The 15,328-nt window shown below is 45.5% G+C and overlaps 1 protein-coding gene across 2 annotated transcripts in view; it reads left to right on the forward strand.

Annotated features, from left to right (window-relative positions):
• cntrl (centriolin) overlaps positions 1 to 15,328 on the forward strand; it is a 131,856-nt gene that overhangs the window by 3,637 nt on the left and 112,891 nt on the right. For both annotated transcript variants that reach the window (XM_078549970.1, XM_078549971.1), the window contains exons 2-5: positions 2,175 to 2,470; positions 3,766 to 3,899; positions 10,831 to 10,961; positions 11,274 to 11,415. In XM_078549970.1, coding sequence (XP_078406096.1) covers positions 2,242 to 2,470; positions 3,766 to 3,899; positions 10,831 to 10,961; positions 11,274 to 11,415 — 636 coding nt within the window. In that variant the 5' untranslated portion in view covers positions 2,175 to 2,241. The remainder of the gene's footprint in view (positions 1 to 2,174; positions 2,471 to 3,765; positions 3,900 to 10,830; positions 10,962 to 11,273; positions 11,416 to 15,328) is intronic.

Consider the following 15,328-nt stretch of genomic DNA (forward strand, 5'->3'; position numbering starts at 1 on the left):
GGAAATTATCTTGGGGAATAAATTACTATTTTCCACTTGCCTTCAAGCCTTTCGCTTACTCGAGGAATCCTCACAACCCTCTGGTTGGCAGGGGTCTTGCTCCAACTTCTGGCAGGTTCTCTTCTACTAGGACTTAGCGGTCGATTTGTCTAGGGAAGTGTGTGTAGATAGCCTGGATCATGTTGAGATCAAAAAAGAGGTGTTAGGCGTCTTGAAGAATATTAAGGTGGATAAGTCCCCAGGGCCAGATGGGATCTACCCCAGAGTACTGAGGGAGGCAAGGGAGGAGATTGCTGGGGCCTTGACAGAAATCTTTGTATCCTCACTGGCTACGGGTGAGGTCCCAGAGGACTGGAAAATGGCCAATGTTGTTCCATTGTTTAAGAAGGGTAGCAGGGATAATCCAGGAAATTACAGGCCGGTGAGCCTTACGTCAGTGGTAGGGAAATTATTGGAGAAGATTCTTCGTGACAGGATTTACTATCGTTTGGAAGCAAATGGGCGTATTAGTGAGAGGCAGCATGGTTTTTTGAAGGGGAGGTCGTGTCTCACTAACTTGATCGAGTTTTTTGAGGAAGTGACAAAGATGATCGACGATGGAAGGGCAGTGGATGTTATATACATGGATTTCAGTAAGGCCTTTGACAAGGTCCCTCATGGCAGACTGGTACAGAAGGTAAAGTCGCACGGGATCAGAGGTGAGCTGGCAGGATGTATACAGAATTGGCTTGGTCATAGAAGACAGAGGGTAGCAGTGGAAGGGTGCTTTTCTAAATGGAGAGCTGTCACTAGTGGAGTTCCGCAGGGATCAGTGCTGGGAGCTTTGCTGATTGTGGTATACATAAATGATTTGGAGGAAAATGTAACTGGACTAATTAGTAAGTTTGCAGACAACACTAAGGTTGGAGGAGTTGCAGATAGTGAAGAGGATTGTCAAAGGATACAACGGGATATAGATCGGTTGGAGACTTGGGCGGAGAAATGGCAGATGGAGTTTAATCCGGACAAATGCGAGGTAATGCATTTTGGAAGGTCTAATACAGGCAGGAATTATACAGTAAATTGCAGAACCCTTAAGTGCATTGACGGGCAGGGGGATCTGGGTGTACAGGTCCACAGGTCACTGAAAGTGGTAATGCAGGTGGATAAGGTAGTCAGGAAGGCATATGGCATGCTTGCCTTCATTGGCAGGGGTATTGAGTATAAAAGCTGGGAAGTCATTCTGCAGCTGTATAGAACCTTGGTTAGGCCATACTTGGAATATTGCATGCAATTCTGGTTGCCACATTACCAGAAGGATATGGAGGCGTTGGAGAGGGTGCAGAGAAGGTTTACCAGGATGCTGCCTGGTCTGGAGGTTATTAGCTATGAGGAGAGGTTGGAGAAACTTGGATTGTTCTCACTAGAGTGACAGAGATTGAGGGGCAACTTGTTAGAAGTTTACAAAATTATGAGTGGCATGGACAGAGTAGATAGTCAGAAGCTTTTTCCCAGGGTGGAAGAGTCAATTATTAGGGGACATAGATTTAAGGTGAGAGGAGAAAACTAAAGAGATGTGCGGGGCAAGTTTTTTACACAGAGGGTAGTGAGTGTCTGGAATTCGCTGCCAGAGGAGGTGGTAGAAGCAGGTACGATAGTGGTGTTTAAGAGGCAACTTGACAAATACATGAATAGGATGGGAATAGAGGGATACGGACCCCGGAAGTGCAAAATGTTTTAGTTGACGGGCGATATGATCGGTGCAGGCTTGGAGGGCCGAAGGGCCTGTTCCTGTGCTGTACTTTTCTTTGTTCTTTGTACTAAGGCATCAGGAGTAGACTCATCAAAAAATGAGATAAGAGGTAACAAACATTCCACTAAAAAGCCACTACTGATTCCACACCTATGGGGTGGAGAGGTGCAAACCTAGTTATGTATCTTGAAAAAGCTCCGGGGAATAGGCCTGATATAACAGTTGCCAATTTCTATGTGCAGGCTAAAAGGAAAAACTACGCTTGTATGCTTTTCTTGTGTTATAAGTTTCAATATGTGTTACAATATAAAAGGCTTGCTGCAACTTTTACTTTGCTACTCTTAAATTTCAATAGTATACACAGAGGTGAGTTGACATGTGCATTTTAAGGATTATCATTGAAATGCCTTTACTTATGAGTCATTGTTTGTTGTCCACACAGATTTACATCAGTTTTTCATCACATTGTAAAACCTTTATACGTCACCCAATGTTTGAGTACTAGCACCATGAGGAAGAGAACTCCACAACATCTGGCAATTACCAAACTACAAGCATCGAAAAGTAGTATGCAAAGCCCAGTCTATTCAGTCTTAACTCCAAGAACTAGATCACCATCCCCAGCCAGCAGGCCTCATACTCCAAATTTGTACAATTCTCGAAATGCTGGTGCGCAGCAACTTGACATCAGTGACGGAAGTGAAAGCGAACTTGCCATTGCATATATTACTGGAAAGAGTAAGAATTTAAATGTTACATATTATAAAATCTAACTAAATCCAGCATATTAGCTCAGATTTTACTGGAAAATGCCCCATTATAATTGCATGCCTGCGTCATCAAGACCATTGAATGGTGCAGAAGAAAGAGCAAGTTATGGAGTACTTGACATAAACAATCACTTGAAGTGCTCCATATTTTCCTCTGCCTTTTCCCCTTGTTGATAACAATGGCAATTATGATTCTGTGACTGTTGGATTGTTGTGATTTTTCACATTGCTGTCACGTTTTATAGCTAATAGAACTTTTCTGCTCCAATTATTAGACATGAGCTGGTTTGAGGCTAAAGTACAGGCTCAGCACACCAAGAGAATCTCCATTCGCAAATTCATGACATGCTTCAAATTGAAGGAGACTGACTAATTCTATTGAGAAATTATCAGCCTGGTGGAAGTAGTAGTTTGGATGAGTGTTATACCTTAAAATTGTCACTGAGTTTTTGTTGAATCGTTGACAAAAATGTCATATTTTCAATTCACTGCCATTCTCTGTGCAATGTAATTCTCATTACCAATGCAGGAAAATATGGAGAAACCTATTGCTGGTGTGATCAGTGTGCGAGATGGCTAATTGTACAGAATATCTTGTCATTACAGGAAAATCTGGGCTATGGTATTAATTGCATGTAGTTATTTTATAACTCATAATTAATTGTGAGCCTTAGATCTGTAGGGTCATACTGATCTCCAGATTTTCTTTTGATTGTACTTCCATTATACTGCACAAAGATGTGGCATAAATAAAATTAACATGTATGGTGCAATATGAGTGCTGCTGACGGTGTAAAGTTAGCCAAAACTGTGGTGCAGTATATCCGTGCTCCAAATGGTGATACAGTGCTGCAACAACTGAGTTTGTATCGAGCAATTCCATGAGTGAATTATCAGTATCATTCCTCCTGTAGAGGGAGTGCTGAGCAGAAACATGGTACTACCCTCCAGGCAGAAGGAAATGTAAAGGGAAGAGTTACTGTGATTTTTTTTCTCAACATGTACCTTGCAATGATTAATCTTAAAGCAGCATTGGTGAAAGTTATTTACTTACTTTCTCAAACAGAGAAAACAAGTAAGACGGATTACACATTTTTTGAGCATACTCTTCACCTACTGACACCCAGTTCACCACATATTTATGTTCCCACTTGTCCTTTTAAAAATATCTGCTCTCTGACTGATACGTTATGATACATGCTTAGCCATGGTTGAGAATTGAGTATAAACTTTGGATCTTTGGATTCCTTTTCTCATTTTCAGATGCAGTAAATAAAAGCCCAGGGGTCCGATACATCACTGAGGACTTGATCAAAAAGCAGTCAAAGCAAGAACAATTTAGTTCCGTGCAGTGTCTCAACCTTTGCCTGTCCAAGGAAGCGGGGAAAAAGTTTAAGGTAGTACATAGGAGTTCATTGAAGCTACGATCCAAATTCTGACATAAAACTAGTGTGTTGAAAATGAATAGTTTGTGTTCCAATAGGAAACCTACATTATCAAAATTTTAACAGGTTCAGGAATTTCTACGCTCTTGATAATGCCCTTAGTCTTGGGATAAGACCCAGTTTCATCTGAGCTTAGATCAGAGTTGTTTTACCTAATGTCTCTATACTTAGGTAGCCTTTTTATAATTATTAATGGATAAGCAGACCATTGGCAGACAGTTCTGTGCTATGGATCCAATTGTAAGGATTTAATTTGATAACTTTAACAACTGCTATACCAGTGATAACTTGTAGATCCTTCTGAAAGTTGGAGAATGATTTTGATTTTAAATCCAACAGCTACTTGTGGATGCCTTTATAATAAAAGCTAGTAAAATTAGGAGTTGTTTATTATTGGTTTATATGCTTTATTCAGTAGGAGTGGAAATGAAATCTCAATTTTTAAAATTCATTCATGGGATGTGGGCTTCACTGGCTAGGCCATCCCTAATTCCCTTTAGAAGATGGTGGTGAGCTGCTGCCTTTAACTGCTGCAGTTCATGTGGTATAGTTACACCCACAGTGCAGTTAGGGAGTTCCACGATTTTGACCCAGTGACAGTGAAGGAAAGATGATATATTTCCAAGCCAGGATGGTAAGTGGCTTGGAGGGGAATTTATAGGTGGTGGTGTTCCCAGGCATCGGCTCCCTTTGTCCTTACAGATGGTAGTGTTTGTGGGTTTGGAAGGTGATGTTTAAGGAGGCTTGGTGAGTTCCTGCAGTGCAAGTTATAGATGGTGTACACTGCTGCAACTTTGTGTTGGTGGTGGAGGGAGTGAATGTTTGTGAATGGGGTGTCAATCAAGCAGGCTACTTTGTCCTGGATAGTGTCAAGCTTCTTGAGTGTTGTTGGAGCTGCACTTATCCAAGCAAGTGGGGAGTATTCCATCACACTCCTGACTTATGCCTTGTAGATGGTGGGCAGGCTTTGGGGAGCCAGGAGGTGAGTTACACACTGCAGGATTCCTAGCCTCTGACCTGCTCTTGTAGCCACAGTATTTATATGGCTAGTCCAGTTCAGTTTCTTGTCATTGGCAACCCCCAAGATGTTGATAATGGGGGATTCAATGATGGCAATGCCAATAAATGTCATGGAGCGATGGTTAGATTCTCTCTTGTTGGAGATGGTCATTGCCGGGCACGTGTGCAGCACGAATGTTATTTGCCACTTGTCAACCCAAGCCTGGATATTGTCCAGGTCTTGTTGCATTTGGACAAGGACTGCTTCAACACCTGAGGAGTTGCGAATGGTGCTGAACATTGTGCAATCGTCACTGAACATCCCTACTTCTTATCTTATGATGTAAAGAAGGTCATTGATGAAGCAGCTGGAGATGGTTGAGCTGACGGCACTACCCTGAGGAACTCCTGCAGTGATGTCCTGGAGCTGAGATGATTGACCTAAAACAACCACAGCCATCCTCCTTTGTGCTAGGTATGACTCCAGCCAGCGGAGAGTTTTCCTCCTGATTCCCGTTGACTCCAGTTTTACTAGGACTCCTTGATGCCATACTAGGTCAAATGCTGCTTTGATGTCAAGGGCAGTCACTCTCACCTCACCTCTGGACTTCAGCTCTTTTGTCCATGTTTGAACCAAGGCTGTACTGAGGTCAGGAGCTGAATGATCTTGGAAGAACTCAAACTGAGTATCAGTGAACAGGTTATTGCTAAGCAAGTGCTACTTGATAGCATTGTTGATGACCCCGTCCATCAATTTACTGATGATCAAGAGTAGACTGATGGGGCGGTAATTGGCCAGGTTGCATTTGTCCTGCTTTTTGTGTATGGGACATACCTGGGAAATTTTCCACATTGCTGCATAGATACCAGTGTTGCAGCTGTACTTGAACAACTTGGCTAGGGATGTGGCAAGTTCTGGAGCACAAGTGTTCAGTACTATTACCGGAATATTGTCAGGGCCCATAGCCTTTGCAGCATCCAATGGCATCAACCGTTTCCTAATATCACGTGGAGTGAATTGAATTGAATTGGCAGAAGACCGGTGTCTGTGATGCTGGGGACCTCTGGAGGAGGCTGAGATGGATCATCCACTCAGTACTTCTGGCTGAAAATGGTTGCAAGCACTTCAGACTTGTCTTTTGCACTGATGTGCTGGGCTACCCCATCATTAGGGATGGGGATATCTGTGGATCCTCCTCCTCGAGTGAGTTGTTTAATTGTCCACCACCATTCACATCTGGATATGGCAGGACTGCAGAGCTTAGATCTGATCCGTTGGTTGTGGAATCTCTTAGCTCTATCTATCACATGCTGCTGATGTTTTTTTTTTAAATTCATTCACGGAATGTGGGCTTCGCTGGCTGGGCCAGCATTTATTGTCCATCCCTAGTTTCCCTTGAGAAGGTGGTGGTGAGCTGCCTCCTTGAACCTCTGCAGCCTATGTGGTGTAGGTACACCCACAGTGCTGTTAAGAAGGGAGTCCCAGGATTTTGACCCAGCGAAAGTGAAGGACCAGTAATATATTTCCAAGTCAGGGTGGTGTGTGCCTTGAAGGGGAACTTCCAGGTGGTGGTTTTCCTATCTATCTGCTGCCCTTGTCCTTATAGATGGTAGTGGTTGTGGGTTTGGAAGGTGCTGTTGAAGGAGCCTTGGTGAATTCCTGCAGTGCATGTTGTAGAAGGTACAGTCTGCTGCTACTGTGCGTCAGTGGTGGAGGGAGTGAATGTTTGTGGACGTGGTGCCAATCAAGCAGGCTGCTTTGTCCTGGACAGTGTCAAGCTTCTTAAGGTTGTTGGAGCTGCACTCATCCAGGCAAGTGGGGAGTACTCCATCACATTCCTGACTTGTGCCTTGTAGATGGTGGTCAGGCTTTGGGGAGTCACAAGGTGAGTTACTCGCTGTAGGATTCCTAGCCTCTGATCTGCTCTTGTAGCCACAGTATTTATATGGCTAGCCCAGTTCATTTTCTGGTCAATGGTAACCCCCCAGGATGTTGATAGTGGGGGGTTCAGTGATGGTAATGCCATTAAATGTCAAGGGGCGATGGTTAGATTCTCTTTTGTTGGAGATGGTCATTGCCTGGCACTTGTGTGGCATGAATGTTACTTGCCGTGTTAGCTCAAACCTGGGTATTGTCCAGGACTTGCTGCATTTGGACATTGTCTGCTTCAGTATCTGAGGAGTTGCGAATGGTGCTGAACATTGTGCAGTCATTAGTGAACATCCCAATTCTGACTTTATGATGGAGGAAGGTCATTGATGAAGCAGCTGAAGATGGTTTAACTGAGGACACTACCCTGAGGAACTCTGCAATGATGTCCTAGAGCTGAGATGACTGACCTCCAGCAACCACAATTGTCTTCCTTGGTATTAGGTAGGACCCTAACCAGTGGAGAGTTTTCTTTGTGCTAGGTATGACTTCACCCAGCTGAGAGTTTTCCCTCTGATTCCATTGTCTCCAGTTTTACTCGGGCTCTTCGATGCCACATTCGGTCAAATGCTGCCTTGATGTCAAGGGCAGTCACTCTCACCTCACCTTGGGAGTTCAGCTCTTTTGTTCATGTTTGAACCAAGGCTGTAATGAGGTCAGGAGCTGAGTGGCCCTGGTGGAACCCAAACTGGGCGCTAGCAACCAGGTTATTGCTAAGGAAGTGCCGCTTGATAGCACTGTTGATGACCCCTTCCATTACTTTACTGATGATGGTGAGTAGACTGATGGGGCGGTAATTGGCCGTGTTGGATTTGTCCTTTTTGTGTATGGGAAACACCTGGGCAATTTTCCACATAGCCGGGTAAATGCTAGTGTTGTAGCTGTACTGGAACAGCTTGGCTAGTAGCATGGCATGTTCTGGAGCACAAGTTTTCCGTACTATTGCTGGAATATTGTCAGAGCCCATAGCCTTTGCATTATCCAGTGCTTTCAGCTGCTTGATATCACGTGGAGTGAATCAAATTGGTTGAAGACTGGCACCTGTGATGCTGGATCATCCACTCAGCGCTTATGGCTGAAGATTGTTGCAAATGCAATTTTTTTGCACTGATATGCTGGGCTCCCACATCACTGAGGATGGGGATATTTATGGAGCCTCCTGCTCCAGTGAGTTGTTTAATTGTCCACTACCATTCACAGCTGGGCGTGGCAGGACTGCAGAGCTGAAATCTGATCCATTGGTTTTGGGATCGCTTAGCTCTGTCTATCACTTGTTGCTTATGCTGTTTGGCATGCAAGTAGTCCTGTGTTGTAGCTTCACTAGGTTGACACCTCATTTTTAGGTATGCCTGGTGCTGCTCCTGGCATGCCCTCTTGCACTCTTCATTGAACAGGGTTGATCCCCTGGCTTGATGGTAATGGTAGAGTGGGAGATATGCCAGGCCATTAGGTTACAGATTGTGTTCGAATACTACTGATGGTCCACAGCGCCTCATGAATGCTCAGCATTGAGTTGCTAGATTTGTTTGCAATTATCCCATTTAGCACAGTGGTAGCGCCACACAACACAATGGAGAGTATCCTCAATGTGAAGGCGGAACTTCATCTCCATAACGACTGTGCGGTGGTTCGTCCTACTGTTACTGTCATGGACAGATGCATCTGCGGCAGGCAGGTTGGTGAGGATGAGGTCAAGTATGTTTTCCCTTGTTGGTTCCCTCAGCACCTGCCACAGACCCAGTCTAGAAGCTATGTCCTTTAGGACTCGGCCAGCTTGGTCAACAGTGGTGCTGCTGAGCCACCCTTGGTGATGGACACTGAAGTCCCTCACCCAGAGTACATTCTGCGCCCTTGAAACCCACAGAGCTTCCTCCAAGTGCTATTCAACATGGAGGAGCACTGATTCATCCGCTGATGGAGGGAGGTACGTGGTGTTCAGCAGGAGGTTTCCTTGCCCATGTTTGACCTGATGCCATGAGACTTCGTGAGGTCCGGAGTCAATGTTGAGGACTCCCTCCCGACTGTATTCCACTGTGCCGCCACCTCTGCTGTCTTGCCGGTGGGACAGGACATACCCAGGGATGGTGGTGTTTGGAAGATATGATTTCGTGAGGATGACTATGTCAGGCTGTTGCTTGACTCGTCTATGAGATAGCTCTCCCAATTTTGGCAGTAGCCCCCAGATGCTAGGAAGGAGGACTTTGCAGGGTCAACAGAGCTGAGTTTGCTGTTGTCATTTCTGGTGCTTCGGTCTATTCCGGGTCCGTCTGTCCAGTTCGTCTGGTTCTATTCCTTTTTGAGACTTTGTAGTGGCTTGATACAACAGTGGCTTCAGAGGGCATTTAAGAATCAACCACATTCCTGCAGATCTGGAGTCACATGCAGGCCAGATTTCCTTCCTTAGGATGGGAATAGAGGGATACGGACCCCGGAAGTGCAAAATGTTTTAGTTGACGGGCAATATGATCGGCGCAGGCTTGGAGGGCCGAAGGGCCTGTTTCCTGTGCTGTACTTTTCTTTGTTCCCTAGCGAGCCAGATGGGTATTTACTCATTGTCATCATTAGACTTATTTTAATTCCAGATTTTTATTGAATTCAAAATCCACCATCTGCCATGGCAGGATTTGAGCCTGGATCCCCAGAGCATAACCCTGGGTCTCTGGATTACTAATCCAGCAACAATACCACTACGCCATCACCCCCCTAATTCAAGTAGTCCTCAGTTGTAGCTTCACCACGTTGACACTTCAATACTTCATGTATTACCTTTTACACACAATCTCTAATCATTCTGTATAACTCAGTTTACGATAACTGTCATGGTGCTGTAAATCAGATATTGCTGGTTTTTGTCATGCTATTATGTTACATTTGCTTTTCCTGTCTATTTAGACACTTAATTATGTATGCAGTCCTTGTCTAGCTATAAGAAATAGAATCGCGTCCTCTGCCATAGACCCATGTTTCCATTTCTGCTCAATGCATTGATGTGCAGGAGGCACTGCATTTATTTTCTGACCTAGCAGAATGAGCGGGCACAAAATCTAAAGCTTCAGCGCAATTAGAAAAAAATGAGTCACTTTTTTAAACTTTAGGCTTGCTTCTGCTTTGGCTCAGTAGCTAATCTCAAAAACAATATACAGCGACTAATAAATGCCAGCAACTTGTGGCCCTGATATATAATATGGGTTTAAATTTTGTTCAGAACGTGATATCACTTTATACGAAAGAATGTTTCAGAATATGCTACTAATTATTATACTGCTGAATACTTGTTTCTAACAAGGTTCAAACCTGGCCAATCACATTGACTTAAATTTCAGAATTTATATTAAAGTTGACAGAGATAAGGGAATACATTTAAAATTTGTATAAAATGTTCATAGCTCTGCAAAATAATTTTGACATCTTCATCATTTTTACTGAAAGTATGAAACTACAGTACTTTTATCTGATGATATGTGATGAAGGATACTTCTGATCTAAACAATCAATTGCTGAAGAATATTTATGGATGTAAAAATAATGTCCTCAGGCTTGTAATTGAACGCATAATAGTTTATCAAAGATACAGGATCTAATTTCAGCAGTACTGCTTGTTGGAAAGTGTAGCACTTGCGGTGCAAAAACATTTATCAATTATCTAATTCTGTTTCATTCCCATTCTATGCCATGATGTGCAAGGATCATCAAACAGAACTGATTTGTCTCCCAGTAAGAAGGTGGGAGAGTTCTCATGGAGCCATCATTACTTGTCCTTTGGCTGCAAGACAAAGAGCAACATAAGTTTTGATCTAAAACTGAACTGTTAACAAACTTTCTGCTGCTGAATGGGTATATGTCCTAATTATGGAAAGGAATATTGGAAAAGTCTTGCCCTCAGGAAAAATAATATATAAGTATGTAACTTTCTTAGTGTTGTTAGCTGAAGAATTCATAACATTTTATATTCAGTTTATAGAAAACTTGGAAAAATGCGAGCAGTTACTGGCCTTGAACTTGAACAATAATTTGATTGAGAAAATAGAAAAACTGGACAAACAATTTAAACTGCGCGAACTTAGTCTTTCATTCAACCAAATTCGGTGAGTAACTAGAGAAATGTGCTGTGCTTTCACCAATGAGACAATGAATGGAGAAACAAAATCAGAACTGTGTGATTAACTGAATAGATTTAAAAAAAATCAGTAATTTAGATGTTTGATATTTGATGAACTTTCAGTAGATCTTGCATGATGATGCTACACTTGTCTTGGTCCTAATAAATATAGAATAATATAGCTTTATTCTGTTGCTAATAGATAATATTGTGAGCCTTCACACTGGCTTTGCATGCCTGGTCAGCAGATACATTTCATATCTTGGTTAAAAAAATCTAAACTTTTTCCTGCATTTAGTAAAATTGAAGGTCTGGAGCACATGGTGAACCTTCAGAATCTGAAGCTGGCTGGAAATTATATTGAACAAATTCCAGTTTGGGTTGGAAAGAAGTTGCGATCCCTTCGCATCCTCAACCTCAAACAGAACAATATTACAACGGTATGTTGATTTCAATTAGGCACATTGCAATATTCATTGAAGATTGACTGTTGGGATTTGTGTCTGAAATAAAAATTTGGGCCAAGGAGTTTATATAACATTGTAATTTGTAGGAGGTTAAGAGAACATGTATTCATGTACTATCTCTCCTTTAATAATGTAGAGTTTTCAAAGCTTCAAAATTAAACAAATCTGCAGTCAGACTCCAATTGTAAGATATCGTCATTATCTGTTTCAAAGAAAATGAAAATAGAGAAAACTGCAATGTAGTTCAAAAATCTGAACATCAGATAATGAGAGTTTAGAAATAAGGCACAACTTTGCAAAATTAAACCTGAAACTTCCAAAAACAAACATATTGGGTGGAATTTTCCCAGAATTGCACCAAGTGCAGTAGCAGGTGGGTAAAATGGAGTCCTACCCACGCCATATTGTCCCGAACCCACTTCATTATTTATTCACTCCCTTGAAACATGCCAATTCCATGGCGAGCGGGCTCTCATTCGCCTGCCCGCCATCACCCCGCTGTTGCATCACGCCGGTTGCCATCTTTAAAAGGCAGCTACCAGCAAAGTGCTCATCGCCACCAGCTCATCACCACTATCTGGGAGACATGGCCAACAAAGGAAAAAAGACCGCTTCAACGACGGGTCCCTCAAGTGACTGCTGGATGCCATGGAGGCCCGCTGGGTTGTGCTCTACCCCCGCTCTGGCCACAGGATGGGCAACAAAGTAACTAACCTGGCTTGGGAGGCGGTGGCAGCGGTGGTCAGTGTGAACACCCTGCAGAGGAGGACACCACCCAGTGCTGCAAAAGGATGAATGATCTCCTCCGTTCCGCCAGGGTAAGTCACTTGTGATCACTCTCAACTCACAAACCCATCACGTACACAGGGCCCTCACTCACTGCCAGTGCAAGAGACATCACCATTCACTCTTTCACACACACCGTCATTGTTCTTATCCCATCCATGGGACCAATCACCACCCACACAGGCCAGACATAGTTATCATCTGGCCTGACGGGCATCCTGATACACTCTCCCCACCTCTATACATGCAGGAGAAATGGCGCACAACAAGAGGGAAAGGTCGCAGACAGGTGGAGGGATGCCAGAGATCAAAGTTCTGACAGAATTCAAAAACAGAGCCATCCAGATGGCCGGCAATGACCGGGACTGGTCCTGTGTTGACGGTGAGGTCGTCACTGCTCTACCAAGTGAAGATCCAGCAGTGCAACATCCATTAGACAACCATGCCGTGAGTGACGTGTCCTCTTTCATAGGCCACTGACATGCATTAATTATTTCCCCTTGCTTTCGTAGGCATATCTGCCAAACAGCCGACAGAGTCCATGACCCGGCGCCTCCGATCAAGCCGTGAAGAAACCTCTACAGGAATCTGAAGGCACCCTCCCTGAAGTCCCATCACAGCGCTCACCCACACCCTCCACCAGCACTGAGACACACACCTTGGTGGGACCTAGCTTTAGAGTAGTCTCGGGATCACAATCTGGTGAGCACATCGCACTTTCTGATCCACAGCAGGCGGAGGCAGGGACTTCCCAGGTCCCCGACACTTGTAGGACTGCTGGAGGCCAGAACGTTGCTGAGTCCGAGTCAGATGATGAGCCTCTGGATTCGGTCATGTCACAGTTGCTGGAGCTACAAAGGCAAGCTTGGAAACATCAGGATGGGATGTCCACTGCACTCCTCAGATTGCAAGGCATGATGGAGGAGTCCGTCCATCTTCAGGCTGAGGTGATAGCGCTGGCATTGCAACCCACCAAGGTCAACACTGGCAGGATGGCAGCCGCTATGGAGACCTTGGTCCAAGACATCACTCCTGCATTGTGTGGGCTTAACTCCATTGCTGATGTCATAGTTGGCTTCCAACATTGTGCACGCAAGAGGGGTGCTGGGCAGCTCGATTTCACTCCAGCTACCCCTTCCGCTCACTGAGTCAGCCAGGTGCCCTCAGGGACCCATAGAGAGGAGGATCAGCAGGTGCACACTCGGGGGCCATCCACCCAGGTGACTCTGGGAGTGACCGGCTCATCCAATTCCCCTCTTCCTGTGACCTCCGCAGCTCTAGCTTCACAGGCTAGGAGGGTGCCACTGCCACACAGCAGGACCCTAAAAGCAGGCCAGGGCCCACCAGGCTTCAGCCCTCCAGAGGACACCCGCCAAAGTCATCACAGACAGGGCGTCACAATCAGCAGGCTGCCTCCACCTCTGCTGTGGATTTCTGGGGAGCACTAAGACATAGCGGCAAGGTTAGGAAAGGTAGGTAAAAGTAGTTGCACCGCCTGGCCACGGGTATTGATCACTTGTACATACTGTTCACTATTGTCAACAAACTCCTAAGAATGTCTCCCTGCCAGTGGCTTCTTGTTCTAAATAGCAGTGTTCTTGTCACTCAGATGTGAAACCTTTTTGCAAAAGATAAAAGGCAGGTGTCTCAGTCCAGGGCCTCTTCCCTGTGCTCTGTGCAGCCTTCAGACCACAGTGATGGTCCAGCCTCACACTCCCTGGAAATATTACTGATACCTGCACGTCGGCAGTGCTGGTCATTGCTGCCAGAATGTAGTGGGCAGGCGCCACAGGGTTCCCTCATACTCTGTGTGCTCTCAGCACCTCTAAGGTGTGGCTGGCCCCCGTTGCACCAGCATCTGCGACCAGTGATGCTGTGCACCAGCCCTGAAAGGCTGAAGTGCTGAAGGCGGACACAGCATCAGATGCGTCTAAAGTTTCATGGCTGCGTCTCTGAGATGGCTCTGATCATGGAGCGCAAGCGAGCTACCCTCAGCCAGACAGGAGTCAGACATTCTCAGAGGCTATGTGAGATCTATGGCGTGTCCTCACTGCATCTTGTCATCATCCTCCTGCAATCGAGCGACTATTAGGGCCTCCACTCTATCTCCATGACAGGAGCATTCTCAGAGGGTATTGGCACTGCCATACGCCAGACTGGAGTCAAATGTTCACAACTGCGAAGTGATGATCTATGGGGACACCTCACTGCATGTCGTCATCATCCTCCACAGATCCTGGTAGCTATGAGGGCCTCCGAGTGCGCCTGCCTCGCCTAGCCAGTCCGAGAGCCTCATCCCCGTCATTTTCACCTCCAAGGACCCCCTCACCCTCATCCCCGTCGGCGGCGTCCTCATTGGAGGAGACGTGCAGCTCCTCCATCTCCTCCTCAGCCAGCTCGTCCCCCTGTTGCAGCTCCAGGTTGTAAAGCGCGCAGCAGACGACGATGATGCATGTCACCCTTTGCGGACTGTATTGAGGGCTCCACCAGACTGGTCCAGGTACCAGAAGTGCATCTTCAGCATCCTGATGGTCTGCTCCACCAAGTTGCAAGCTGCTGCATGAGCCTTATTGTAGCGTCGCCCTGCTGCACTCTGAGGCCGCTGCACAGGCGTATCAGCCACGGCCTCCGTGGGTAGCCCTTGTCCCCAAGGAGCCAACCGTGCAGCCCCTGTGGACCCTGGAAGACTGCAGGGATCTCCGAGCGACACAGGATGTAGGTGTCAGGCACTCTCCCTGAAAACCGTGCACACATCTGCAGGATACATTTCTGGTGGTCGCATATCACTTGCACGTTCAGTGAGTGGAAGTCCTTGCGGTTGATGAAACCCACTGAGTGTAACAACGAAGACCTGAGCATCACATGAGTGCAGTCAATCACACCCTGCCCCTGTGGGAATCCTGAGATCAGGGTGAATCCAATGGTCCTTGCATCCTGGCTGTCTTGGTCCCGGGCGAAATGCACAAAGTTGTGTGCCCTTGAGAAGATGGCATTTGTGACCTCATGGATGCATTTGTGGGTGGCGGATTGTGAAATGCCACAGAGATCACCTGTGGAGCCCTGAAAGGAGCCACTGGCATAGAAATTGAGCGCTGTGGTC

Source organism: Cetorhinus maximus, chromosome 10, assembly GCF_964194155.1.
Source record: "Cetorhinus maximus chromosome 10, sCetMax3.hap1.1, whole genome shotgun sequence".
NCBI lineage: Eukaryota > Metazoa > Chordata > Chondrichthyes > Lamniformes > Cetorhinidae > Cetorhinus > Cetorhinus maximus.